We start from the raw sequence: 27,267 nt of genomic DNA, 5'->3' as shown, positions 1-27,267 counted from the left end.
CAATGCATGCAATCTTTTCAATCTACCAATCTAAAAATGTTTTTAATTTACTCTAAAATTGAGAGAAAATACTGATGAATTAAAGTTATATGGAGGGTGAGTTATTGACAGATGCATCGCATTTAAGATTAACCTATGTATTGTCCACAACAAAAGGATGGATCCCAATGGGCAAGCTTGTAGAAGTGGTCATGGTTAAAGAAAAAAGCTCCAACACTAGTCAATCTTTCCATTCAGAATGTGCCAAAAAGTTCAGAGAAACAACGATTGGATGAAAAGCCTAAATTTAGAAGTCTTTCAAACATAGACTAAAATACTTCTACCAACAAACGACAACGGCGGAAGGAAAGCATGGAATACTAGGATAATATTACGTTTTTCATCTCACAGTTATGCTTCAAAGGTGTTGCTGCTATTCTCTGCTTCTTCAAGCATTTGCACAACCTGTGCAACTCCTTCTTCAATTTCCTTCCGGATGACTCCATCGGGCATATCAAATGTCCTTCTTTTGAAAGAGAGTGATGCTGATCTTCCACCAGGCTGGGGATCAACCACATCAAGCATTGCTTCTAGCTCATCCACCATTGACCTCTTCGCTGATCTTACCATAATATCAGCTCCCTACATAACAGAATATAAACAAACCTGTTAGATAAACCAGTAAATGGCGCACAAAATTACTCCAGAAAGCTAGAACTTATATTTTATAATGAGTCACATCATCAGAGTCACTATTAATTTTTTTTCAGAAATAATGAGAACTTCCATTACTAATTCCTAAACCAAACATAAATCTACACTTAGATGAGACACAGCGTCCAGTAAGATTCTCCAATGACTAAACAAGGTAGTAAGGATTATGATGAACACAATATGAGTTACATATGAATATTCAGACTTGTATATACATGTTTTACTTCTAGGTTGCATTCTACGATCTGGACTACAAAATTAAATTACAGGCTAACTACCAAATTAACATTTGGTATGACATTTAGTAGAGTTCAAAATTGTGGAAAAAGTTCAATCTAATCAATAAAGAGAGATCTATCGTACCTCAATGGCATCAACAGTGAGGAGCAAGACGATGATTTTCTCAGAAAATCGCTGGCGCTCCTCTGCATCACGAGCTATATGACGTCGGTAAGAAAAGTTATTGAACTGGGCTCTGATTTCCTTCAATTTAGATTTTGCAACAGCCAGTTCTCTAAGGGCCCGGAGAGCTTTTGACCTACGGATCAAGTAAGCTCTAAAGTTGATCTGGATCAACAAAGCAGCATCTTGAGGAGAGAAATCCTTCCTTTTGCCCCTATCATTTTGCACAGCTCCAAACCTCTTCGCAAATGCCTTCCTCAACAAGAAGTTGGATACAAAAAGAATAACTCAGCATACTGATAATCTTCCAAATTCTAAATGTAATAGCATTTATGAGTATGAATGCACAATTCATAAAAAAGAAATCAAATATAAAGGTGAAAAGCAGCTAATATTCAGTCTGCTAGCTGATAAAAAAATTAACAAAGCATCTCCTATGCCAGAGCACAATTAGGATTAATGGGCACCCGCTAATAAGAAAAAAGCTCATTGTCAACAAGATCTGAAGTTAATGTTTATGAACAAGAATTTAGCCATGACTCGGGCATTTTGGGTTTTACTTTCACCTGCATATCTTCAATCCCCCCTCCCCTTTTTTTTTTACCATTTTGGATAATAAAACAACAAAAGTAAAAACATTGAATAAAAATACAATTACATAAGTGAACTCGTACAACTACTAGTCGAAAGATGATGTCAGAAGCAGTACATATTATCCCAAGTAGAACTATAACGAGAGCAGATTCAGGCAGAAGAGAATCCACAAGAGATAAATATGTGCAAATTGTTTCCAGAATATACAGGTTTGTATTCTGAACAGATCAACAAAATTTAGAAAATATAATCTTGCACGTTATTTTTATTTATAATGGGACACATACAAGGCATGAAAGAAGTAGTTAAATAGACAGCAAATGCGCGTTAGTAAACTTTCAAATGGAGCACACCCTCCAAAGCCGGAGTTCGAGGTTCTAATGCCATAGTTTTACTAGTTACCGATTTGCACTTACTATGTATTTCTTTATATTACGAATCACAAAGCAGATAGGTAACCAGTAATGTTAACTTAACTAGATCTGTCCATATAAACTGAACATTTAATCCTATCTAGTCATACAATGGACTACAAAGATACCATTCATTTCCAATCCGAATCAAACTGTTCAACTAAGTCTTGAGAATTTTCCATTTATCCAATCCTTTCTGTTTCCTAAAAAGCATCAGTTAGATTATTCATACTGGAGAAAAGTTTGTATTAGCTTCCTCCTGTTTACTCAATAGTGGCATTTTAACTTTTACCCCCTCCCCCCACCCGAGTCCAGTCTCCGATCCCCGGCCTATAAGGTACTTTCAAAGCAATAGCTGATGACCATGGAAAGTAAGAAAAAACGTCGCGTTAATAAACCTGACAGTCTAAATCCAAACGCATCACTGTCATATGACCCTGATAATGACCTCAACACTTGCTCACCCACCAACAACCAAATTATTGAGCTCCCAATTAAAAGTCACAAATTTAAAACTACGAAAACAAACAAGATCACACGTCAAAATTTCAAAGAGTGTCGAAGGCTAACCAACCTGTCTCAAAACCACGTCTCTATGATTACTTGGCTCGTGAATCTCCACAATGCGCAACCCATTTCCCTTCTTCTTTTCCTTCTCCTTCTCCTTCACCTTCTCCTTTTTCTCAGCATCTCCACTTTCCACCTGAAACGTGTACTTCCTAGAGTTCCCACTGTTATTTCCTTTTCCCGAGATCTCAGCCGTCCACTTAACGTTCTTCGCAACACCCTTCACCAACTTTTTCTTCCTCTCTTCCTCCTCACCCTCACTCTCCAGCTGAATCGTCCACGTCACATTCTTATCCTTCACCACCTTCTTCACCTGCTGCTTCTTCTTCTTCTTCTTCTCTTCCTCAACGATCTCCGCAACCCACTTGTACTTCCTGTCAAACCCATTCTTCTCCGCTCCCTTGATCTCCGCGGTCCAAGTGTACTTCCGATCGCCGCCGATGAGACGGTCAAACTGCGACTCCAGCTCCGCGACCCGGTCACCCAGGCTCTGCAAGCGCAACTCAGTCTCGATCTGGCTCTCCACGCGGCGGTAGGCCAACGACGGCGCGTGAAGCAGATCCGCGTCGAAAGAGCTGGGGGCTAGCAACAGGTCGAGATCAAGGTCAAGAGAGTGCTCGAGAAAGGAGGGGAATGTCAGGGTTTGGAAGGGTGAGGAGTAGCATAACGGGAATGGCTGTTCAATGAGCTGAAATCGCCTGAATCGGCTCATGGTGAGTGAGTGGACTCGGTATGAACTCGGTCGGAATTGAATAAGGAATATTATAGTGAACGATCAGTGTCAGCGATGATTCATTGTGATGTTGAAAGGGAATGGTTGGGTTTAAAGAAAGAGTGGAATGGAGATGACGACAAAGAAATGAGGGGTACGAGGACGCAGAGGAACGGAAATGATGAGGGCAAATCGGGAATTTCGACATGGATATTTAAAATGGGTCCCGCGTTCCTGATTTTGCTCCTGCGACGCAATGTCGATGTTTTGTGGTTTGCCATGTGAAACCAGCATTTTTTTTTTCTCGTTTCGTCACCACTCTCTCACTGTTCCTTTCTGTTTAAATTTCACTTTTTTGCGATACTCTTTTTTGTAAAATTTTCAAGGCCAAAAAGTCTGCCTCCGTTAAAGAGAAAGTTAATGTGCATTTGTCAACATTGTTACAAGAAAATCAAATACAGGTTGCATATTGGAATCTAAAAAATATTCAAATCCACGGGAAGAAGCATGTAGAAGTTTTTCACACGTACCCACAATAATAGTAAAAAACAATCACACATAAAAAAAATTAAAAATAGTTTAAAGTAATAAAAAAAAAGCTTCTACGACTGGTTAATCACCATACATAAGTGGATTTGAGGTGGTATTTTTGTTAATCTTATTTATCATGATGATTTTGAATATGAAATAGAAAAAGAAATTAATATTTAAATTGCATTAAATTTCATATTATTAAAAACGTCATAAATGTATTATTTTTTTTTCTTCTGTATTTCATTACCATCAGTTTTTAAGTATACCTTTGGCCTATTTTTTAGACATATTTATTTTTCAAAACAGCTTTTTTAAAAGTGTTTCTTTTAGATGTTTTGGTAATTCAGTTTTAAAGTGTCGTATGTCATATGCCTAACTTGATAAATTATCAACTGACATGATGAATATTACATACTAATAAAACGGCTAGACAATATTTTCGCTTTTTTTAATAAAAGAAACATTCGTAATTTCAGCTGTATCTGTGGATTGCATATTTTGTTCTCATTAAAAAATGTTGTCTGTAGGATACTAAATTTTATATTACGAATTAATAAAAAATATTATAAATAACTATAATTAAACAGCAGGAATTAAAGTAATAATGAAGGACATTTAAGTATTTTCGTTGTATTATGAGTTACTAATTTGATGGAGATGCAGAAAGTAATTGTCATTCGGTAATTGTTAGGCCCAGCCCAAATAAAGCAAGAAGAAGAAGACGCAGGCCCAAGAAAACGAATGTTGGAAATTTGTGTGGGTCAAGTGAACCGGGTGGAGCAATTTCATTACCGATTGAGAGCCGTGGCGTGGACAATTTACAAAGGCGAAGAGAGTTCAGTTCATAGTTGAAATTCGAGAGTTTGTCGTTGATTCCAATTCACGACGGAGGAGTGAGGAATCACAACTTCCACCGGCCAAACCTGTAACTGTCGGCGACGCTCAACCTTCCTACAACGCCGATAGGTAAACCGATTTCACCCTTCACTTCTTAGACACTATCTTTTCAGCGCTTATTTATTAATGTATTTGTCTTTGGTGTCTTTTTATTTGTTAATGATTACGAGTTGCTCGAAATATTGAAGAATCGGAAGTTTTAGACTAGTTTTTCTTAATTTAGGTTTTATACATTTGGTTGCTTTGTGTTGATGAATGTTAACGTGCAACAGTGATGGAGAGTGCTTTTGCAAGCGCTTCTGCGATTACAGACCAGAGGCAAAAAATAGAGCAGTATAAGAGCATACTCGCAGCTGTCATTTCGTCCAATGACATTGCTCAGTCTAGGAAATTCATCGATCACAGTTAAGTGTCTTTTATCTCATCCAGGGTTTCTTGTGGTTAGTGTTCCTCCATTTCAAGCTCTCAGACCTTCATATTTCGTATTTCAGTGTTATCAGATGATGTTCCATTAGTAGTTTCGCGGCAGCTTTTGCAGACTTTTGCTCAAGAGTTGGGAAGATTGGAGCCTGAGATACAGAAAGAGATTGCTCATTACACCCTTGCCCAAATTCAGCCTCGTGTTGTGTCGTTCGAAGAGCAGGTTTATTTTTTGTATATTCAGATGAAATGCTGCATGCTTTATTTCGGAAAATGGGAAAGTTTTAGTTATTACTACTTAATTGCAATTAGTATTTTCTCTTTTGAGGCCAAGAACGAAAAATTACTATATATCTACGCCACTTTTAAAAACATGCTTGTCATTTTCTTGACGAACTCTGCCCTCACTTCGCCATTAGTAAATTATTATTTGGTTTAATATTTGCTTATTTAGGGATTGAATTATGTGTCACAAAAGATAAAGAGAAAAAAGTTAGATTTAGTTATTTTGAACGCAACATTTGCGCTCTCTAGTGTAATTGCTTATTTAGGAATTAAATTATGTGAAACAAAAGATAAACGGAAAAAAAGTTAGATTTAGTTATTTTGAACACAACTTTTGCGCTCTCTAGTGTAATTGTATAAATTGTAGTGAGGTAGTGGTGGCTGGGAGAGGAAATAATCATTCTTTTGTTATCAGAATGACAAATTTAGTTATGAATGCAAAAACTTTATCAAAAAAGTGTTTCTGCTTCTATCACAGTTTTAGATTTTAAGGAAAACAAATAAAATTCACTTTTGCCAGAGTAAAATTCTATTAGAAAGTGGTTACTTGTAATTGTGAATGTTTCTTGCTTCCAAGCAAAAAGTGTCTCTCATCATCTCTTCATATATTTTTGTTTTGATCCATCATCCTATTATGGTGAAGTTTACATTTTTCCTTCCTCTTGTATTCGGCCTACTCAATTTAATTATTCTAATCCCACTTGTTATTTTATTATAGGTTCTAGTTATTAGAGAGAAACTCGCTGAGCTTTATGAATCTGAGAAGCAATGGTCAAAAGCAGCTCAAATGCTCAGTGGTATTGACCTAGATTCAGGAATGAGGTCTCAGAATTTCTCGTCTCCCATATTTATTTGCTCGTGTAAAGTATTATAATTCTCTCGAATTTGAGAATGTCACTTTAACTTATTTGTACTTTGATTTATTTATCAGGGTGATTGATGATGCATTCAGGTTGTCAAAGTGTGTCCAAATAGCTTGTTTATACCTTGAGGTATCTGACTATTTTGTGCACTGAAATTCATGTTTGATTTGAAGTAGTGGCTAAGACCAAAATGAAAGTCGTAACAAGTGACACGCATGAGTATCTGTTTCTATGATTTTTAGAGTCTCAAAGCATGTCCTACCTATTCTTGTTCAACATCTTCATATTCAAGAGGACAATGTTTTTATAACTGGAACATTCACGTTCCTCATACTCTTAAGCACGTACATAAGGAATAATTTTAATTTTGTAAGTATGGGGACATCTGTTCCCTATTTAAAAATATGATTGGTATACTTGCTATGAATGTCAGACTAGAGTCATAATTTATTTTGACACAAATTTTGTTTTGCAGGATGATGATGCTGTCAATGCTGAGGCTTTTATTAATAAAGCATCATTCTTGGTCAGCAGTAGTCAGCATGAAGTACTCAATTTAAAGTACAAGGTTTGAAAATGATAACTGCGTAGGTGTAACTGGGCCAAAAAGTAGGATGCTTGAGCGTAGCCTTACCTGTTTTTCCATCTTTCTCCTATTTGTTTTCAGGTTTGCTATGCAAGGATCTTAGATCTGAAGAGGAAGTTTTTGGAAGCAGCATTACGCTATTATGATATATCTCAAATTGAGAAAAGGAAAATAGGAGACGAGTATGTATCTTCGGGTGTAATCTTTTCCTCATTTTAGTTTTTTCATAATCATTTTTGTGAGTGAAGAATCTGCATGCATCTGAATTCTGTGTCACTGTGCCTCCCTTTTCTGCAGTTGGAAGGGTATCTTGTGTTTGCCTACATATTCTTCGGCTTAGATTTGCTTTTGCAGTAACTATTGTTGCAGATAACATAATTTAGAGCTTGTCGTAATTGAGAAAATAAGGGATTATTTAGTTTCATAAAATGTTCTGTATTCATTCTTTGAATTTACTTTTAATTACAAAAATGACTCCCTGTTATCATTCTGTTCTGTTTTCAAATATTTGTGCAAGGAAAATAAAAATAATTATTTGTTGATTTATATATATATATATATATATATATATATTATATCCTAATTTTTTAAATTAGAAATAAAGTGAATACGAGGTGACATTGTGATAATTAAAAGTAAAAACAGAACATATTTTAAAATAAAATAGCCCCAAAGTTTCTGACTAACAAATATACAGGGATGCTCGATGGAATGCTCAGTACTGTTGTACCTGATATATGTGGCAGAGTATGAAAACCTTTGACATCGTAAACAGAACTGTGTTGTTTGTGTTTGGAAGCAGTCACAAACTGTGTTCAATGGCAATCTGCCATTGGACAATGCATATACAAACACACTGTCTTCATGTGAAGTTTTGGCAAACTGTGTATATTTGTTAATATTGTCCATTACTTGATAAATTCATGGAAATTAGTTAGTGGGGGCCTTTGGTAATTCTTATCATAATAATGACATTCTTTTTGGTCCATAATAAATCTAATTCCTAAACTGCATTTCAGCTTGGTTCACAGACAGTATTACTTCATGTAATTAACACTCAATATTTCAATGTGGTATCTCAGCATTTATTAGACCAAATGATGAACTTAACTTGTGAGTGACGGTCTAATGATGGTAAAGGTTGTACATATCCTTGACCTTTAACTTTACTGTCCCCTAATCTGAAATGAAAGCTATATTTGTTATAACTTTGCATGTGTCCATTGTGGTTAATGTTTAGCCTATATTACATATAAGTATATAATTATTTCTTAAATAGCATTACTCTTAGGCAGTATCACATGGATTGAATTATAATGTTATAGGGAGATTAATGAAGAAGCACTTGAGCAAACTTTATCTGCTGCTGTTACATGCACGATATTGGCAGCTGCAGGACCTCAGCGTTCCCGTGTTCTCGCTACTCTGTACAAGGTGAATGCTTCACTCATTAAATATTTAAGAGTCCTGTTTGCAAAGGTCAAATTTCATCACATTAAGGTTTGTGGGATTGGATTAGGATGAGCGGTGCTCAAAGTTGAAGATCTATCCAATATTGCAGAAGGTATTTCTCCCCCACTAATCATGTCTTGCATGGCTCTCTGCTTGAATCATATTATCTGAATCCCTTCTACATCAGGTTTATTTGGAGAGAATTCTAAGAAAACCAGAAATTGATGCTTTTTCAGAAGAATTGAAACCACATCAGGTTATCTAAATTTATATTGTATCTTCATAGTTTTGGGAGTCATATTAGGCATGCCTCAGCTTTCACTTTTTCCCACAGAAAGCTCTTCTTCCAGACAATTTCACTGTACTGGACCGGGCTATGATTGAGCACAATCTTCTTAGCGCAAGCAAACTTTATACTAATATCAGGTTTGGGAAATTATGCACCTGCTTACTTCTTTCTTATAAGTACATTATTTTAACATTATTACTTATGTGTTTCATGCATCTTAATCTCCGTATGCCTCTGTTGCAGCTTTGGGGAGCTTGGCACGCTGTTGGGGATCCCACCTCACAAGGTATGAACTATTAATAATGGTTCCTTTTATAGAAAGAAACACACTTCTCTGTTGAATTTACTGTTTCATGTATCTATTGTTTGTCTGTTTTTCACATGAAGATATATTTATTTTTTATACACAAGGAAATTGCTCTTGGGTATTTTTTAAGGGTTGCTTGCTACACATTCTAACACTCTCGATAGAAAGTTACAAAATCATTCTCGAGACCATCAGAATCTGTAAATTAATTGAGTCGGGTAGAGAGTGTGTAAATAATATTTCTCTCTTTAACGTCTGTGGTTGTAGAGCTTGTTAGATTTTATTTGTGTTAGTTTTTCTCTCTTAACAGTTATTTTTCGCAGGCTGAGAAGATAGCATCAAGAATGATTTATGAGGATAGGATGAGGGGATCTATCGATCAGGTATAAATAACCATTGACCTCTGTTTATGAATAAACTAACGGAAATAGAAATAATAATTAAAGGAATCTTCTTGTTGGACTGCTAGATGGGAATTAGGAAAAGGGTTTGGGGTATGATGCAGGAGGGGAGCTATTAGCTGTTTTGAGAGTGAGGAAAACATTATTGCTAGGTTTTTGTTTTAGCCTCTTTGAGGAGCAGTGGCCAATTTTTTTGTGATTTATTGCAGGTTGAAGCAGTCATACATTTTGATGACGACACTGAAGAGTTGCAGAGATGGGACCAACAGGTAATTTTGTTATAAAGATCTGATATCTCTGGATGCAGTGGTTACCGGTGGATTAAATAAATAATCAATGAATCTCCACCCCAACTGCGGCGGCTACCTAAATTTATGAAATTTCCAGTGAAATATTGGAGCACACAATTGGATTTTTTTAAAAGTATGATTAGCTAAAACTCTGAAAAATTAGGCATTCTTTCCAATTTTAATCATTTTCTTGATTAATGAATCTCAAATGAATTATTTGGTTTTTAGTTGAAGTTTTTGATATATGTAACCGATTCCTATGAACCTGAAGTATGTCGCATTTTGTGCTTAAATGTACTTGTAGAATGAAACGTTGCGTTGTATGTGTTAACCCAAGAATTCATTGGCACCTATTCTTTGAGGACCATACTGTTTAATTCACTAGCATGTTCTGCCGCATTAGAGCAAACCTTCAACGGTTCAATTTCCTCAAGCTTTTACTAATGGTGGATTTCGTTGCAGATTGTAGGCCTATGTCAAGCCCTCAATGATGTTTTGGATAGCATGGCCAAGAAGGGTTTTCCAGTTCCTGTTTAACGTGGATGATTTTGACAATTTCTTTTGTTTATACATTCTTAGTAAAGCATCTTTTTTTTTTCTCTTGTTGATTTTTTGTGAACTTCACTATACAAACGATACCATTAATTTCCTCATATTAGATTCAAAATTCGGTTTATCCAAGGGCTTGTTTAATTACTGCCTGTACTTAACCAGAACTCGAAGTACAACTTGGTTCGTTATTATTTTTCATGGGTATTTTATTTTGGAGACATTTTTATTCAAGTGTTTTGTGGTTAAGTGACGTTGTCCACTTATTTCTTGTCCATTGCATTTTAACATCAACTTTATTTATCAACGAAAAGAATTTTGCTCCACTAATTTTGATAAAAACATTAGCAGGACCATCCAGGAAAAAAAAATACGCAGTGGTTTTTCTATTATTCAATCTTTTCCAAACAATTAAGTTCTTACGACAAGAAATTGTACTTTTTCCATTTTTATTTTATTAAAATCCTGCAAGCAATTTCATTTCAGAACGAGTGTTTCAGGATATTAAAGAAGGGTACCGTTTCCTGATGCAAGAAAATGTGCCAAGATTTTGTAAGGCGAAAACCAAAGGAAGGTGCATAAATATTTTCAATTAAAATGTAATATATATATATATATATATATATATATATATATATATATATTATGAATAAAATAAATCTGAAACAAAAAAAATATTTGTTATACTTTTTGTTCAACGACTTCCACTCTTACCAGAGATAAAAAATATATTAATAATAGAAATACATAGCTATCACGCCCCTTATTTTGCAGTTTCAGCGTTTCTTAGTAATCAAACAGATAGTTTTGGATAAGAAAAAGAATTCAACTTTCCTCCACTCAAGTGACCCTCCGTTTCAATTTACACAATAGATTGTACGAACCGATCTCAGTCCGAATTACAAAGTAGTGCCTACAAACTGTGTGCAGTAGTGTTGTTGAATGTCTTTGGAAGTACATTGTGTGGAAGAAGCACAGAAGCAAATTTTAACATTCAGTAGGTCATACTTCTAAGTTGGAACCGCAAAACTCAGTTCTTCTGTATGATAAAACCAGTCAGAAGTATTTAGCATGAAGATGATGAAGATGATGAAGATGATGAAGATCATGAGTATCATCCCAATGACAACCCCACAAATCAGTGCACCACATCTCTCCCCAGACGTACTCTCTCTTCTCGCTTCCTTTGCCAAATCATTACCCTCAAATTCCACAAGCTCCTTCTCTCCTGCAAACTCTTCAAAAAACTCCTCTGCCTCTTCATAATCGGAAGATACCAAATTATCAGATCCATTCTTCAGTTCTCCCGTCTCTTTCTCTTTCTCTTCCTCATCACAGTCAGTTACCTCACCCTTCTCATTAGAATGAAGACAAACCTTTTCAGGGTCTTCGAAACCAACCATACCAGTTTCATTAAGCGCCTCCCCATCATCGTTGACGCAGGAATCGGTGTGAGAGGAAGTGGAATCCTTGTCCATATCATGACCTGGCTGTACTGATCTGAATGAATCCCATTTATTAAAATTCCCCTGCAATGCGAATAACCGATCAGAAATGTGGTTCAAGTAAGGGGGTGGTGAGGAATGAGAAGCAAGTTCAGCATATAGCAGGTTGTTCACGAAAGCAAGTTTGTGTTTGATGTCTCTTGAGACGGAGTCGTGGGAGTGAGTCTCCGGGCCAAGCAGCAACGCGTCCTCCAGCATACCCTGCAGTTCTTCGAGCTTCTCCTGCAATCTTTTGCAACTCTTTGTCATTTTCCTTTACACTTTCTCTCTCTCTCTTCAAACACTGCCTATTGTGTTTCCACGAACTGTTCCACTCTTATACATACATGGTAACTGCCTGTCACCTCATTCACTCAACCGTTTTGGTTTTCTTTTTGCTTCCAAAACCTCAATAATCATTTCCAAAAAATAATTTCATAAACGGCCTCATCAAAATTTGTTTTTTATTCTTGGAACAATTGCCTCATGAAATAAAGTTCGTGGAAGTTGTTGTTTGGTGGGGATGATGAGTTCTACCTCACAGAAACACAACCTTGTTAGCCTTCTGGAACAATGTTCAAGCATGAGAGAGATGAAGCAAATCCACGCCTACGCCATCACCACCTCCCTCGCTCGCTTCACCTTCATCTCAAGCAAACTCTTGGCTTTCTGCGCTCTCTCTCCCCACGCCGATCTCCGCCACGCCCATACCCTCTTCTCTCGCACCCCTTTCCCAACTCTCTTCCACTACAACACCATCATCGCCGCCTTCTCCCGCCGCTCCTCCTCCCTCTTCCTCCGAATGCTAAACGACACCGTTCGCCCCAACGCCCGCACCTTCACCCTCCTCCTCTCCAAAGCCTCCCCTTCTCTCTCCTTCATCCAACAGCTCCACTCCCTCGTCCTCCGACTCGGCCACCTCGCCGATCCCTACGTCGCCACCTCCCTCGTCGCCGCCTACTCCAACCACGCCTGCACACGAGCCGCGCGCCGCGTGTTCGACGAAAATCCTAACCAAAACGTCGCGTGCTGCACAAGCCTCCTCACCGGCTACTGCAACAACGGCTTGGTAAACGAAGCCAGGAAGGTGTTCGACGCAATCCCCGACAAAAACGACGTGTCGTACAGCGCAATGGTCTCCGGCTACGTCAGAAACGGGTTCTTCCGCGAGGCCATTCAGCTTTTTCGTGACCTCAAGAAAAACTGTTTTGCAACCGTGAAGCCCAATAACTCTCTTCTGGCGAGTGTTCTCGGCGCGTGTGCTGCCACCGGCGCGTTTGAAGAAGGGAAGTGGATTCACTCTTATGTACACCGAAACGGAGAGTTAGAATATCACGAAGTTGAGCTCGGAACGGCGTTGATCGATTTCTACGCAAAGTGCGGGTGCGTGGAACCTGCTGAGCGGGTGTTCGGTAAGATGAAAACAAAAGACGTTGCGGCGTGGAGCGCCATGATACTGGGCCTGGCTATCAACGGGAAGAATCGTTGGGCCCTTGAGCTGTTTGCGGAGATGGAGAAGGTGGGCCCGAGGCCCAACGGTGTTACCTTCATCGGCGTTCTGACAGCGTGCAATGACAAAGAGCTTTTTGGCAGAGCAGTTACATTGTTCCAATACATGAGGGAGAAACATGGGATTGCGGCGTGGATTGAGCACTATGGCTGCGTGGTTGATGTGTTGGCTCGAGCCGGGAAGATCGAGGAGGCGGTGGCGTTCATGAGTGGCATGGAAATGGAAGCTGACGGAGCCATATGGGGGTGTTTGGTGAATGGGTGCTTGATGCATGGCTACGTTGAGTTGGGTCACAGAATTGGGAGATATTTGGTGGAGTTTGAATGTGAGCACAGTGGAAGGTACGTTGTTCTGGCGAAGTTCTACGCCGGAATGGGACGGTGGGAGGCTGTTATGGACACCAGGAATCTGATGAAACGCAGAGCTGTGCCGCCGCTCACTGCTTCCAGTTTCATAGAGATTCATGGCTCTGCTTCCTCTTCCGAACAACTCTATATCCACTGTTGAACCACTCATGAAAATCCTAAGGTTCCTGAGGAATATAAAACATTTATCTTTTTCATGTTTTTTTAAAAAAGTTTAATTTTTTGTATCTTCTAATCTACAACTTTGAGTGAATTTAATCCACAAGTAAACATGTATTTAAAAATTTGGATAATTTTATCTAAACCTTTATATATATTTTTTATATGAATTTTTATTTATATGCTTAGGAATAAAACTATAACGATTTTTCAAAAATATAACTAATGATATATTTCAGTTATAAATTTATCTTGTCATATATTACCGAAATTAAGGTTTTGTTTTCCTATGTAAACTATTTACTAAAAAATAATAATAAATATTCGGAGAGGAAATCAGTATTACGATGATGATGCCCTTGCCCCTTTGTGTGATGTTATAAATATACATTTTCAGCAATAGTATTCTATTCGATGAGGTGTTGACAAAGGGAACGTGTTGTTGAAGGGACAATCTCAAAAACCTTTCTTCCTCGTACCCTTACCTCTTCCTCCTTCAATCTCCTTTTCAATTTCCCAAAATCCTTAGTGGGAGGAAGAGATGGTTCTGTCTCAGAAGCTTCACGAGGCTTTCAAAGGCACCGTCGAGAGGATCACTGGCCCGCGTACCGTTTCCGCCTTCAAAGAAAAGGGTGTTCTCAGTGTCTCCGAGTTTGTTACCGCCGGCGATAATCTCGTTGCCAAATGCCCCACCTGGTCCTGGTAATTCCAATTCCTCCCTTTGTCTAATTTTCAATTTTCTTCGGCTTTTCTGGTTATGGGTATTGGGTATTTAATTTCATCCTGCCTATTTTATCCCAAAAGTTGCTCCTTTTGAAAGAGATTTCGACGGCACAGCTTGAATGATATTGTAGAAGCGTATGGTACTCTTTGAGGATGTCCTGTAGCAGAGGGTTTTCTTTTTTCATTTTGTATTAGTAAATGTGGAATTTACACTAGTATGTAGGCTCTTACCAGCTGTTAATTTGTGTGGTTCTGTGTTTTAACAGGGAATCGGGTGAGCCAGGGAAGAGGAAGCCATACTTGCCACCTGAGAAACAGATATTGATCACTAGAAACGGTATGATTAAGATCTGAGTATAGTATGCCTCCACATCATGCGTGTTTTTTTTTTGTCTCTGATGTTTGTTTTCCTCTACTAAAAGCAAGCGGTAAGATCTTGAATGTTTTTGTTTCATTATCATACTGATTTTTGGAGTTGCTTAATACTTAACAGTGCCTTGTCTTCGGAGGGCTGCATCTGTTGAAGAAGAATACGAAGCTTCCGGAGGGGAAGTTCTGCTTGATGGTGATGATGGCTGGCTAGCAACTCATGGGAAACCTAAAGGTATACATTGCTGTTGGACTGGTGGCTTGTGTATTGTGCTTTGGCTTTAATCCTCATAGCTTATGCTTTTACATTTTTTTTTCAAGAAAACAAATCTGATGAGGATGATAATTTACCTTCCATGGAAAGCCTAGAAATCAGCAAAAAGAGTTCTATTAAGCAAATTCCTTCTTACATGGGAGCTGAGGATGACGACGATATTCCGGATATGGCAGACTTTGATGATAATTCCAATGTTATTGAAAATGATCCTGTAAGTTGATACTGCTTTTTCAGAAGAGAGGTTATGTTTCCTAATCGTTGTACTTTTACTTGGGACTTGATGTTTAAATTTTACTGAATCAAATGAAGGAAATATAGTTTGCTATTGTCAGATGTAATAGTGTCAAAGGAATAGATATATAGGGAAAGAAGTTGGGAGGAGAGGTCCTAATAGCAGTTATGCGGCTGCTGCTGCGGATACATTTGAGATTTTTGGTGTCCATACTTTTTTAGAATAATTTTCATATTGTCTTTTATTTTTATTTACTACTGTGTCTATTTTTATAGCCATCTTTATACTTTGAGAAGTCTACATACTTCTCTACTGGCTGAAAGCATTTATTCAAATTCAGTTGCCATATACTAAGTGACAATCTGTGAGTGAGTGCCCAAGTCCTTTAATGACTCCTTAAATTGAAATCTGGAGGATCATGCATATTGACCAACTATGGTATGCACCAAACCCATTTGTTTCAGTGTACATCATGTCAAATAAATAGCTTAATGTTGATGCATGATTAGATCCGCTTTCAGCATTTAGAATGACTGTAGAACCACATTTTAATTAGACATACTTTCTCAAATTATCGCTTGAAAGTGTGATGGTTGAGGAAAATAATTTGGTTAACTGACTGTTTCACCAACCCTTTCTAGTGTTTAAGTTAGTAGGCCTGGGCCATGATGTACCTGAGGGTTTATTTGGTGTTTTATGTACATATTTTGTCGTAATATTTCATTTAATTTTGCATTCGTTTTATCTATTCTTTTAACGATGTATTTTTAATTATCCCTTCTACTTGTTTGATACTGATTTAAGAAATGTGATTTCTGTAACTATTTGTTCTTATGTTAATGGGAGGCCACTCTTCAGTCCACGTATATAGTAGCTCATGAGCCTGATGACGATAATATTCTACGAACCCGAACTTATGATGTCAGCATCACGTAAGATGAGTTTCAATATGATTTTTCATGTTTGTCATTTTATGCATTTTGGTCTATGCTTTTAACCCTCAACTAGGCTTATTAATGGTATCCAACTACATTATAAATGTTTTATGACTTCAATATCTTCCACAAAGTTGCTATTTATGATGATGTCAGGAAAACTTTGGTATGTGAAATTCATTGTTAGTTTGGTTCTGCCTCTTCTTTTAAAAAGATTTTGACAATTTCAAAAAAAATATTAGTTATGAACAATTAATTTGGAAACAAAAGCCGAAGCATTTTTAAACTTAAACGCCTATTGTTTCTAAGAATTATAAATGTCAAAACGTCAGCAAACAGGGTTACTTTTTTAAATGTTTCTGCCTACAGCAGCATCAGAAGTTCTATAAATTTCTATTTTCAAAGATATCTTATCCTATCTCTTTACCTCTGTTCTCTAACACTGTTTTCTGTCTCTCTCCCCCTTCCCTATTTCCGCCCCCCCTCCCTTCCCAACCCTACCCCGCCCTAAAAAAATCTTGTGTTGTAGTAGAATTAAATAGTTTTCTGGCAATGATTTTTAAAGGTCGACCCTGCTCATTTTGCAGGTATGATAAATATTATCAAACACCACGAGTATGGCTTACTGGGTATGATGAGGTTTGTTTTATTCACTTGATCCTTGTAACTATAATTTAGTCATGTTTGAATTATCTATTGGAGGACTGTGGCAAAGCTACTTTAGCTAGGACTAGAATTACTGATATAAAGCATTGAATAGGTAACCAAAAAAATGATCCGATTGGTAACGTGTGGACAACAGAAAATGAATGTACTCTTCAAAGTTTTATGAATACGGAATGAATAATTTGTGTGTCCCTCCCTCTGTTATCTCTATGAACTAATTGGTGCTGTAAAAATGAAGACGTCGCTGACATAAATCAAACTTGAAACCTGTGAAATTTGTTGTCATACTGTATTCTCATTTGACTGTTTGATGATTTATTTTTTAGTTGAAATAGTTGTAGAGACATATAAACCTCTCACCATTTCCAGCTATACCTTGGAAACTTTGTAAATAATTTAGTAATTCCATCTCTTTTCGTTGGCAGGCAAGAATGCTTTTGCAACCAGAACTTGTCCTTGAAGATGTTAGTCAAGACCATGCTCGCAAAACGGTGAGATATTAGATAGATAGATGGATGGATAGATAGCCTTTTATTATCAGTTTCTAACATAATAAAGGCCCTCTCGCTTTAATTCTCACAATGTGTAACTAAAACTATGGCAGGTAACAATTGAAGACCATCCTCACTTGCCTGGGAAGCATGCATCTATTCATCCATGTCGACATGGAGCAGTGATGAAGAAAATCATTGATGTCTTGATGTCACGTGGTGTTGAGCCTGAAGTTGACAAGTAAACCCTTTCTTCCTAAGATATTTCTTTCATGTGTAGAAATAATTCATCCATATTATGAGTACTGATACGCCATGTTGTGGCTAAAACAACACAAATATTCCTTACCATTTTTAGTTTCACAGATGTATAGCCATTAGATATGGACTTTACCCCCTTTCTTCTAGTTCATGAATCTAAAATGAAGTACCTGTTCGTAATGATTTATACTCGGGTGTTCATATGTATGAAATGACATAATCACATATTCTTATTTCTGTAGGTACCTATTCTTATTCCTAAAATTTATGGCTTCTGTAATTCCAACAATTGAGTACGATTACACCATGGACTTTGATCTTGGTAGCTCCAGCAATTGACCAAGGTAATTGTGATTATTACTAATACTCTACCCAGTTAATACTCTTTTCATGACAGATATTAGTCATTATGATGATTTGCACTGTTTTAATTTTTCAGATGGTAGCTGCTACTTTAAAGGGCATATTATATTGTCCAGTGTTGGTTTCCAGTGATCCAGAGCACCAATGCTTTCTGTTTATTTCTGAGCATAATCTTTGGTTGTCACACAGTTGGTGTACATGTCATGTAAATTATGACAGTATGAGTCATGATTATCAATATGTTGGACCAATTTCCTTTAAGATGTGTACATAATTGGCACACATTCGTGTATCTAACGCCATTCTTCTCCCTATAATATGAAATAGACAAGGTTAACTCCACTCCTGAGTACTCAGCATCTTCTGCAGATGCTTCAAAATAGTAGTGTTTGCAAAGTTTGTAATTATTAACGAAAATAGGATGTGGGAAAATGTGCCAGAATGTTTAATATTCAGGAGAAAGCTTTAATCACTAGACTTTGCTATTTCATTGTAAATAATGGCCAATTATGTAATTATTTAAAGCTTCAAATGGTGAATGAAATTTGGTTTTGACATCGCATTTTAGAAAGATATAGAATTATTATTTATGATCATCGAAGCTCTTTGAAATATAAGCCTGTAGTTTTTCAGCAATGAAGACTCATAGCTATTTCTAGTTTGTTTCATGGCCAAAAGTCAATATTCATTCAAATCTCATATATAATTTAAAAGATCCAAATCTATCACTTCTCAAATCAACTGCCAGGTAAAAAAGAATAATGATTTATACATAATTGATTAGAATGCAAACGTTATTCTTTATATATTAGCTATAAATGTGTAAATGTTCAAGTTTATCAAGTTAAGTAGTTTTTTTTGGAAGATAAGTTGATCATTTTTAAGAGTTAAAAATAAAATACTACAACTTTTGTATTTGGCTATATAAGGTTTTAAATCACTTCTGAAAATCTCATTTATATTTCGACAAATAAGCTTAAATAGAAAAAATGGTTAGCATATATATATATATATATATATATATATATATTATTCTCGTTATTTCTATAATAATAGTAAGACAGTTAACACGATATAAAGAAAAAACATATCATAACAGTGCAAAGTAACTATTTTCTTTACTTTTTCTAAAAATACAATATAGTATCACAATAAAAACAATTGCTACAATTTTAAAAAAAAATTGAAAAAAATATATATGCAACAAAAAAACTAAAAATAATTATTATGAATACGGGGTTCTGTTTCGTATGGTGCCGGAGTCTATAGTGGTATTCCGAAGCGGTGTTAGCTTAGGGTTTGCACAGTTACACTGCGTTTCATTACGGTACTACATTTTTGTTTATTCTATTTTCAATCAATTCAAGTCACATAACACTGGACTTCGTAACTCAGTTTCTTGTTCTATAATTTGAAACTCCAAAGTTTATTTTTAGTGGGTTTTCAATTGGAGATTATGGATCAGAAAGCTGGGCATAGCAGCACTGTGAAGAAAATAAATTCAGCTTGTGATGTTGAGGCTTTAAAAAAGTGTTTGGAAGAGAACAAGGGAGATTATGTCAAATGTCAGACACAGATTGAGGCTTTCAAGTCATCATGCTCACTCAAAAAACCAAACCCCTCTCTTGATTCTGCTTCACGTTAGATCAAGTTAGATGGTTCTGATTCTTGAGTTGATTTGTGGGTGTACTGTGTTATGGTAAAGGGATGATTATGAACTGAACTTTGTCTTTCCCGATGATATTCCTCAGTTGTATCAATATTTAATAATAATAATTGTGATAGAATAATTTGATTATTAGTTTCATGAGTTCTCGTTCATAGCAGTGATTGTTTAGAATTATAATCCACACTGCTGAAGGTTTCTGATGCCTTTGCCACACTTTTTTCTGGCATTGAAGTTTCCATTTGCTTTGCCCCCTTGCAAATGGTATTACGACATTTTTAACGGTTACAAGAATGCAGTACTTTATTGACTTGGTTGAACTCTATATGTTCCTCTTCTATTTTCTTTATGAATTGTGTTTTTGTCGGCTTCTTTGTCTATTCTTTTACTACATTTTTAGGACGTTAGCTTGAAATTTACTTCATATTCAAGAGGTATTACTGTTATTATATTATTTCAGGCAATGCAAGTATGCTATATTGAAAGTTAACCATTTGAAAGTTGAAAAGAAAATAGTCTACAAGGAACAAACAATGGAAAAGGCAAACCTTAGAACAGGCCTTGAAAGCTTAGAACAGAATTTGGTCGATATATAAAATGACTGTTTGAACTGGAACTCTTTCAGCATAATCTTTAATTGGAAATAAATGATTTCATAGCTGTTTCTGTCTTTCGATTTAAGTGTGAGACATCTTATTCCTTGCTTTTCTTGTCTAGAACCCTCCATCTTATCTATCAATTCCTGTTGTCTACTACAAATGCTATCTGATTAAATTTCAGGGTTTGCTTCAAATGGGCGTTATATATGCTTTTTCCAATGGACAAATCCGTTGGTCATTGTTTATAACTTAATAGCTATTCCTACCTTTAATTAAACTGTAAGAGATTGTTCCTTGATCTTCTTGTCTAAAAGGTATAAAAAAATCTCTCTGTCAAAGGAAGGTGCATATCACATTTATAACTTCTATTTGTTATTTTTCTTTTATCAAAATATATTGCAGATCACATTCAATTTTTGTTAAGATGGGGATAATCTGAATTAGTTTTTGTTCTCCGTTCTGTGTTTTGAAATTGAATTTAGTTTCTGAATCTGGATTTCTTTTTATCTGTCTCTGCTTTGTTTACATGAAGAGAAGCTTTTGGGAAGCATTGGTGGCAAATTCTCCAGAATTTGAAAACCAATAATAATGGTGCAATAACTTGTCCTGTTGTTTTTGAATGTTACTATTTTCTCTCCATGCTCACCACTTTAATTTTGATTAATTTGGGTTGTATGACACAATTGTTCTACATGGTAAGTGCTTCTCATTAGAGATAATCCGGAGAGAAGAAAGAGCAACCAGTTAGAGCAAAGAGAGAAGTTGGATTTGACTACTTGAGGAAATTGAAATCACAATCCAATGTGGTTCTAGTAATACCTCATTATCTATTTTTCATCAAATTTGTACTATTTCTGTTATGTATGATTGTTTCCATATCTGAGACTGCAATTAGCTTTGCATTGTATTATGATTTTATTTTTGAACTAATTTTGAAATGCCATTTTTTAAGTCTGTATATGTTAATCAGGTTTACTCTGCAGAGATGACTACCTATCAAGTAACAATAATTTTAAAAATTTTAAGATGATTGTTTGGATCTGAGATGAAATATCAGATTATTTAAACACAACTTACTGAGAAATTGTAAGTAAAAAACTTCATAAGTCTAAAAAAAAGAAAAACTAATGTCATTTCATTACAAATTTTAACTGGATTGTACTCCATGATGGATTATTTTATCCAGATACTATCATTTAAAAAAGCTACCCAAATATGATCTTTCATAAATAATTAAACAAAATCAAACCTTTCATATAGTACAGAAGTTGGTAAAGAACATAGTATTTTGAATTCCTCTTGCCAAGTGAATTTTAAGGACCAGAAGGCTTTTCTTGCAATGAAAGTCAGGAGAGCAGTATATATTTTTATTTTTATTTTTTTAATTAATCATTTATCATACCTTCTTATCTGATAAAAATTCACCTAATGTGTAAAAATGATCATGCCAATAGTTATACATATAAATGTACACTTGTGTTATAAACTAGATGTAACTTTATAAGCCAAACACATTTAGAATTTTTATAAATTATGGAAATAAAATATCTTGAAAGTCTAATCTAATAGAGACTGATCTCCTCATAACGTAATTTGTCAAAATTTAAATTATGAAAAAAAAAATTAACAACGTTAAGGTCCAAAACTGTTGTCTTATACCTTAAATCTACAGTGATTTTATTATTTCAATTAAACATGTTTAATATCTTTTTCTTAAAGTCCATATTTACTACATTTAGAGGAAACATTACTAATATCTCTATCTCTATACTTAATTTCTTTTCTTAATTTTTCTTAGCTTAATAATATTTTAAAAATAATATTATATATATATATATATTTAACGATAATATTTATTATAAATCTTAAATATTTTTTAAAAGTATTTATTTTATATAATTATCTCTATGTGCATGTCAGAATAACTATTTGAATAACAGTATTTTTAATAATTATCTTCAACCAAGTTGTTTTTATTTTTTCAATCAGAACTATTTTTGATAAGTTTATTAATATTTTATATCTTTAATCAATTTATTTTTCATTTTTAATATAAATAAAAATTTAATATATTCTCAGTAGTATTCATAATTAAAAATAGTCTTACATGATGTTTTTATCATAACTCTATTTATAATATCATTTATAACTTAGAAATATTTATTTATTGTTATAAATTTTAATTATACAAAATGACTTTTTATATTTGTAATGTAAAAACTGAGTAACAATTCATAAACTCTACAGACTCAACTGACAAAGAACCAGAAATAAAAAAAAATAATATATATATATATATATATATATATATATATATATATATATATATATATATATATATATATATATATATATATATATATATATATATATATATAAAAGCATGAAAACCCGAATTATCAGATTCCGGTATCACATACCCGATTTTTTGGATCCAAATCCAAGTCGGGTCTGTTATTTAATGCGGCTACGTCACGTGGCCACTTCACAAGTCATCACAATATTCATCTTCTTTCTCGACTCTTCTTGGTTTGGTGGTGTTTCCACTGCTGCGCACATTCGAACCCTAACCCTAACCTTATCTTCTTTCTCAATCAATGGACGCTCTCGATTCAACCCCAAATCTCCCTCCACTGCATCCCTACTATCCTTCACCACAGAACCATGCGCCATCAGAGTATCACAACTCGTCACAACAACAATCGGAAACCGGACAAAACGAAAACGGTAACGGCACCAGCGACGGAAGGCCATCGGAGAATGGCCAGGGACCTTTGGATAATAACGGATTGCATCCTCAGCTTTCGAAGCCATTGCTATCTGAAGGATTGACGCGGAGCGGCACTGACAGGGACCAATCTGGCGGCGAGGAGGAGACTACAAGCAAGCGCCGCCGCCGTAGCAGATGGGATCCGCAGCCAGAATCGAATGACCAGAGCGGCCAGAGCGGCGGGGAATTGGGGTCTGGGCCGAAGAAGAGGAAGTCTCGTTGGGCTGATGACGAGCCCAAGCCGGTGATTCAACTTCCTGATTTCATGGGCGGTATTGAATTCGATCCCGAGATTCAGGCTTTGAACAGTAGGCTTCTTGAGATTAGTCGAATGTTACAGTCAGGTTTACCTTTAGATGATCGCCCCGAAGGGGCTCGATCTCCTTCGCCTGAGCCGATATATGATAACATGGGCATTAGGATTAACACTAGGGAATACCGTGCGCGTGAGAGATTGCAAAAAGAGAGACAGGAAATAATATCTCAGATTATAAAGAAGAACCCTGCCTTCAAGCCACCTGCGGATTACAGGCCACCCAAGCTTCAGAAGAAGCTTTATATACCGATGAAAGAATACCCTGGTTACAATTTCATCGGGCTTATTATTGGTCCCAGAGGTAACACCCAGAAGCGGATGGAAAAAGAAACTGGTGCTAAAATTGTGATTCGGGGTAAAGGATCAGTGAAAGAGGGTAGGCTACAGCAGAAGAGGGATTTGAAGCCTGACCCTTCGGAGAATGAGGACTTGCATGTGTTGGTAGAGGCTGAGACGCCGGAGTCGCTTGAGGCTGCCGCTGGTATGGTGGAGAAGCTCTTGCAGCCCGTGGATGAGGTATTGAATGAGCACAAGAGGCAACAACTTAGGGAACTAGCTGCATTGAATGGTACGATCAGGGATGAGGAGTATTGCAGGCTATGTGGTGAACCAGGTCATCGCCAATATGCATGTCCTACTAGGACTTCGACATTTAAGAGTGAAGTTGTCTGTAAACATTGTGGGGACGGTGGTCATCCAAGCATAGATTGTCCGGTGAAGGGTGCTACTGGGAAGAAGATGGATGATGAGTATCAGAATTTCTTAGCAGAGTTGGGTGGTTCGGTTCCTGAATCTGCAACAAAGCAAACCAGTACCTTGGCTATTGGAGCAGGCACTTCTGGAAGCAATCCTCCTTGGGCTAACAATTCCGCTACGGCTGGTGGTTTGGCTCAAGCTGGCTTAGGGGCTGCTGCTGTTAAAAAGGAAATTGATGATACAAATTTGTACATAGGATACTTGCCGCCCAGCCTTGATGATGATGGCCTAATCCAATTATTTCAACAATTTGGTGAAATTGTCATGGCAAAAGTGATCAAGGATCGAATGTCGGGTTTAAGTAAAGGATACGGTTTTGTGAAGTATGCTGATATAACAATGGCAAACAATGCAATATTGGCCATGAACGGTTATCGCCTTGAGGGTCGAACAATTGCAGTGAGAGTTGCTGGTAAGCCTCCTCAGCCTGTTGTGCCCCCTGGCCCACCAGCGTCTGCTGTGCCTACTTATCCTGTTCAAAGCCAGCCACTCGGTGCTTATCCGTCCCAACAGTATGCTGCCGGTGGCCCCCTTGGGACTGCTCCTCCTGGGAGTTACGGTGGTACCCCGGTGCCATGGGGACCTCCTGTTCCTCCTCCATATGCTTCTTATGCTCCTCCTCCACCTGGGTCAACCATGTATCCACCTATGCAAGGTCAACCGATGCCTCCATATGGGGTTCAATATCCTCCGCCTGTGCAGAGTGGTCCTCCTGGTGCCCCATCCCAGTCTGCAACTTCTAGTGAACTGCAGCAGAGTTACCCACCTGGAGTGCAGTCTGACAGTAGTACCTCAACTCAGTCTGTAGCAGTCAATGTATATGGTAACTCGGTACCTTCAATGCCACCTGCAGCCCAACCTACTTATCCTGCATCTTATGGATATCCACCTTACTATAACGCAGTTCCTCCTCCACCTCCCCCTCCTGCCCCCATTCCTGTTTCAACTTCAGACCAATCCCACAACATTGCAAATGTGCCTTGGGCCAATAATTCTCTTGTTCCGCCGCCTGCTTCATCGGCAGACAAGACATCATATGGTACAGATCAATCCCTTAGCATTGGAAATGTGCCTAGGACCTCAAATCCTCCAGTGCCTCCTCCTCCTTCATCAGCTGAGAAGACTTCATATGGTGCTGATTCAGAGTATGAGAAGTTCATGGCAGAGATGAAATGATTTTGTTCAAATAGTGTTTCGGTTTCCAAAAGGTGCGTATGTCATCTAGGTTTCATTTTTTTCTTAACAGATGATATACATGTTTTACTTTGTTACGATCTAGCATTCAATTCTTTGTTTTCATAACTGAAATAAGGCCTGATCTTTTTATTTGAACTATGGGACACGCTAATTATTTATAACTGTCTGAAATTAGATTTATTCCTGAAAAAGAACTTTTCACCCATGAAAGTCTTTATTTGAAATCCATTTCAGCAGATGAGCGCCCATGAAAATCATGAGTTTTTTCTGACATTCTTCTAGTTGGAGACAGGTGGGATCATGGAAATTTTTAATTTGAATCCTTACTAATTCACTAATGCTTTTAAATTTAACTTTTAAGTTCATAGTTAAATGCCGTGTTACCTCATTTAAGTTTTGATTTTCATCTGCAAGTCAATGGTTATTGTGTTTTCTGTGTACCTTTTTTTCCCGTTAGCACATCATTTGCTTTATTCTTGTTTTTTTTTTTAACCATCACAAGGAATTTTGTTATGTATTCGTTTTCCCCGAAGATTGTTATTTTACTGAAAAATCTTGAGCAATGTTAGGCTATCACCCACTGACCCCCGAACAAAGCTATTTTATCTATATAAAATAATGTATTCATGCTCTTTGCACTTAAGTTCCACCGTTTTTTCTGAATGATTGAAGGGCCCTTACAGGAGAAAGGGCAAACTGGTATATGACTGTGTAAGTATTTGATATCTGCACAAAAAATTTCTTGGATATATTTTCTCCAGCTAATGTATGAATGTGGTGGTGTCTGGTCTCCTTCATGATTTTTTGGTGCATTGGAGCAGAAACTAAAAGTCGCATCTTCAAATGAATTAAGAAAAGAAGAAACCTCTGTTGTCTTTTATGGGTTGACTGATTCATTGACGTATATACAGTAGTGTGTATGTTTGAATGCATTGCTTTGCAGATTACATCTGTAAATTCCTTTTATATTGTTTCTGTTTATGCTTCTTGATGACAATACCATACTCAAGCTTTGTAATCATGCATAAAACCAACAATGGCCTTTTACATGTTTATTTGATATGTCATCATGATTTTACCTCTGTTAGTTAACTCTTCATTATTATGATGTAACGTTGTGACAGGCCTGATGTTTCTTGGAGCTCTTGTGAACCTGATTTCTTAACCTCTTGCCATGTCTTTCTTCGAAGTTTGGGACTCACTTCTTTAACCTTGCTGTACTGTTATGAAATTTGCAGAGATTTGGGCTAGAAGTTGATAGCAGTCTTCATACGGCAGAAGTCAAAAGCATATTATAGTTATGATTTTTATTAATCATTTCTTGTCGTGTAGGACTTAATACTTTCTGAATTATTTTCTGTGGCATTTTATTGATTTACACAGTAATGTCTGGTTGCTAATGTTTCCTTTTGAAAATTTGTTTGAACTTTTATGGCAGCTGGTTCCTGGTGTTTCATATTAATACTGTTGGGTTGTCACATTCAGTATTTAAGATATTTAGTTTATTGACAACTGATTCTAACTTATAGTTTTGGTGATGAGCTTAAATTTTTTTGAGCACTATAGTTCTCTATATGGCTTGGTGCTGAAGCTGCGTTTTAGATGCCTTTAATCATACATCTCTCTCATCATGAAGGTAATCAAACCTTGCCATTTGCTTTAGGCATTCTGGGTTGGTAGAAAGAGAATTTTATTAAATGGTTTGATCATGCAACTATAAAATGTATTTAACATTTCCTAGTGTGACAGGTAAAAAGATTTGAAACGTTTTTCTGTTCCTGGCATGATAATGTCAGACATTGGCATTGTTACATTTTGCCTCAAATTAAAAGTTTAGCTGACATGGTGTTATCAACACCAAGTTCTTGTATCAT

The 27,267-nt window shown here is 36.5% G+C and overlaps 4 protein-coding genes, 1 long non-coding RNA gene and 1 pseudogene across 9 annotated transcripts; 5 read left to right on the top strand and 1 right to left on the bottom strand.

The window, feature by feature from the left end:
- Positions 1-195: 195 nt before the first annotated feature.
- Positions 196-3,749, bottom strand: BAG7 (BCL-2-associated athanogene 7). Its single transcript, XM_088109131.1, has 3 exons — positions 2,677-3,749; positions 1,057-1,347; positions 196-621 (listed from the first exon to the last, which is right to left on the bottom strand). Exons 1-3 carry the CDS (start codon positions 3,379-3,381, stop codon positions 391-393), a joined length of 1,227 nt encoding a protein of 408 aa, XP_087965257.1. The 5' UTR covers positions 3,382-3,749; the 3' UTR covers positions 196-390.
- A 944-nt stretch (positions 3,750-4,693) lies between these two features.
- Positions 4,694-10,381, top strand: COP8 (Proteasome component (PCI) domain protein). 2 transcript variants are annotated; one of them, XM_088110883.1, is made up of 15 exons: positions 4,694-4,881; positions 5,085-5,216; positions 5,304-5,455; positions 6,236-6,339; positions 6,449-6,509; positions 6,856-6,948; positions 7,048-7,148; positions 8,292-8,400; positions 8,486-8,530; positions 8,606-8,674; positions 8,753-8,844; positions 8,951-8,993; positions 9,338-9,397; positions 9,625-9,684; positions 10,168-10,381. In XM_088110883.1, the coding sequence occupies exons 2-15, from the start codon at positions 5,087-5,089 to the stop codon at positions 10,240-10,242; spliced, it is 1,194 nt and encodes a 397-aa protein (XP_087967009.1). In that variant the 5' UTR covers positions 4,694-4,881; positions 5,085-5,086; the 3' UTR covers positions 10,243-10,381. The 2 variants fall into 2 exon arrangements, with proteins under 2 accessions (XP_087967009.1, XP_087967010.1); XM_088110884.1 differs by having other exon boundaries at positions 5,036-5,216.
- A 1,873-nt stretch (positions 10,382-12,254) lies between these two features.
- Positions 12,255-14,307, top strand: LOC124843480 (pentatricopeptide repeat-containing protein At5g66520 pseudogene; annotated as a pseudogene). The gene is made up of 2 exons (XR_015784914.1): positions 12,255-13,776; positions 14,170-14,307. The product of XR_015784914.1 is annotated as a pentatricopeptide repeat-containing protein At5g66520 pseudogene (transcript).
- Positions 14,308-14,312: 5 nt separating this feature from the next.
- On the top strand, positions 14,313-18,651 carry ATG3 (autophagy 3 (APG3)). 2 transcript variants are annotated; one of them, XM_047320225.2, is made up of 10 exons: positions 14,313-14,474; positions 14,762-14,832; positions 14,989-15,099; positions 15,186-15,352; positions 16,232-16,305; positions 16,896-16,947; positions 17,400-17,465; positions 17,579-17,706; positions 17,969-18,070; positions 18,166-18,651. In XM_047320225.2, the coding sequence occupies exons 1-9, from the start codon at positions 14,314-14,316 to the stop codon at positions 18,063-18,065; spliced, it is 927 nt and encodes a 308-aa protein (XP_047176181.1). In that variant the 5' UTR covers position 14,313; the 3' UTR covers positions 18,066-18,070; positions 18,166-18,651. The 2 variants fall into 2 exon arrangements, with proteins under 2 accessions (XP_047176181.1, XP_047176180.1); XM_047320224.2 differs by having other exon boundaries at positions 16,220-16,305.
- Positions 18,652-19,216: 565 nt separating this feature from the next.
- Positions 19,217-19,890, top strand: LOC124843475 (uncharacterized). Its single transcript, XR_007029282.2, has 2 exons — positions 19,217-19,416; positions 19,515-19,890. It is a non-coding gene; the product is annotated as an uncharacterized LOC124843475 (long non-coding RNA).
- A 2,956-nt stretch (positions 19,891-22,846) lies between these two features.
- On the top strand, positions 22,847-26,855 carry LOC124843474 (splicing factor-like protein). 2 transcript variants are annotated; one of them, XM_047320230.2, is made up of 2 exons: positions 22,847-25,404; positions 26,632-26,855. In XM_047320230.2, exon 1 carries the CDS (start codon positions 22,952-22,954, stop codon positions 25,370-25,372), a length of 2,421 nt encoding a protein of 806 aa, XP_047176186.2. In that variant the 5' UTR covers positions 22,847-22,951; the 3' UTR covers positions 25,373-25,404; positions 26,632-26,855. The 2 variants fall into 2 exon arrangements, with proteins under 2 accessions (XP_047176186.2, XP_047176185.2); XM_047320229.2 differs by having other exon boundaries at positions 26,518-26,855.
- The last annotated feature ends 412 nt before the right edge of the window (positions 26,856-27,267 follow it).

This window comes from Vigna umbellata, chromosome 3 (assembly GCF_029865625.1).
Source record: "Vigna umbellata cultivar VRB3 chromosome 3, Vumbellata_1.0, whole genome shotgun sequence".
NCBI classification, from domain to species: Eukaryota; Viridiplantae; Streptophyta; class Magnoliopsida; order Fabales; family Fabaceae; genus Vigna; species Vigna umbellata.
Note: the sequence above shows the minus strand (reverse complement) of the source record. Positions and strands in the feature narration are given on the sequence as shown.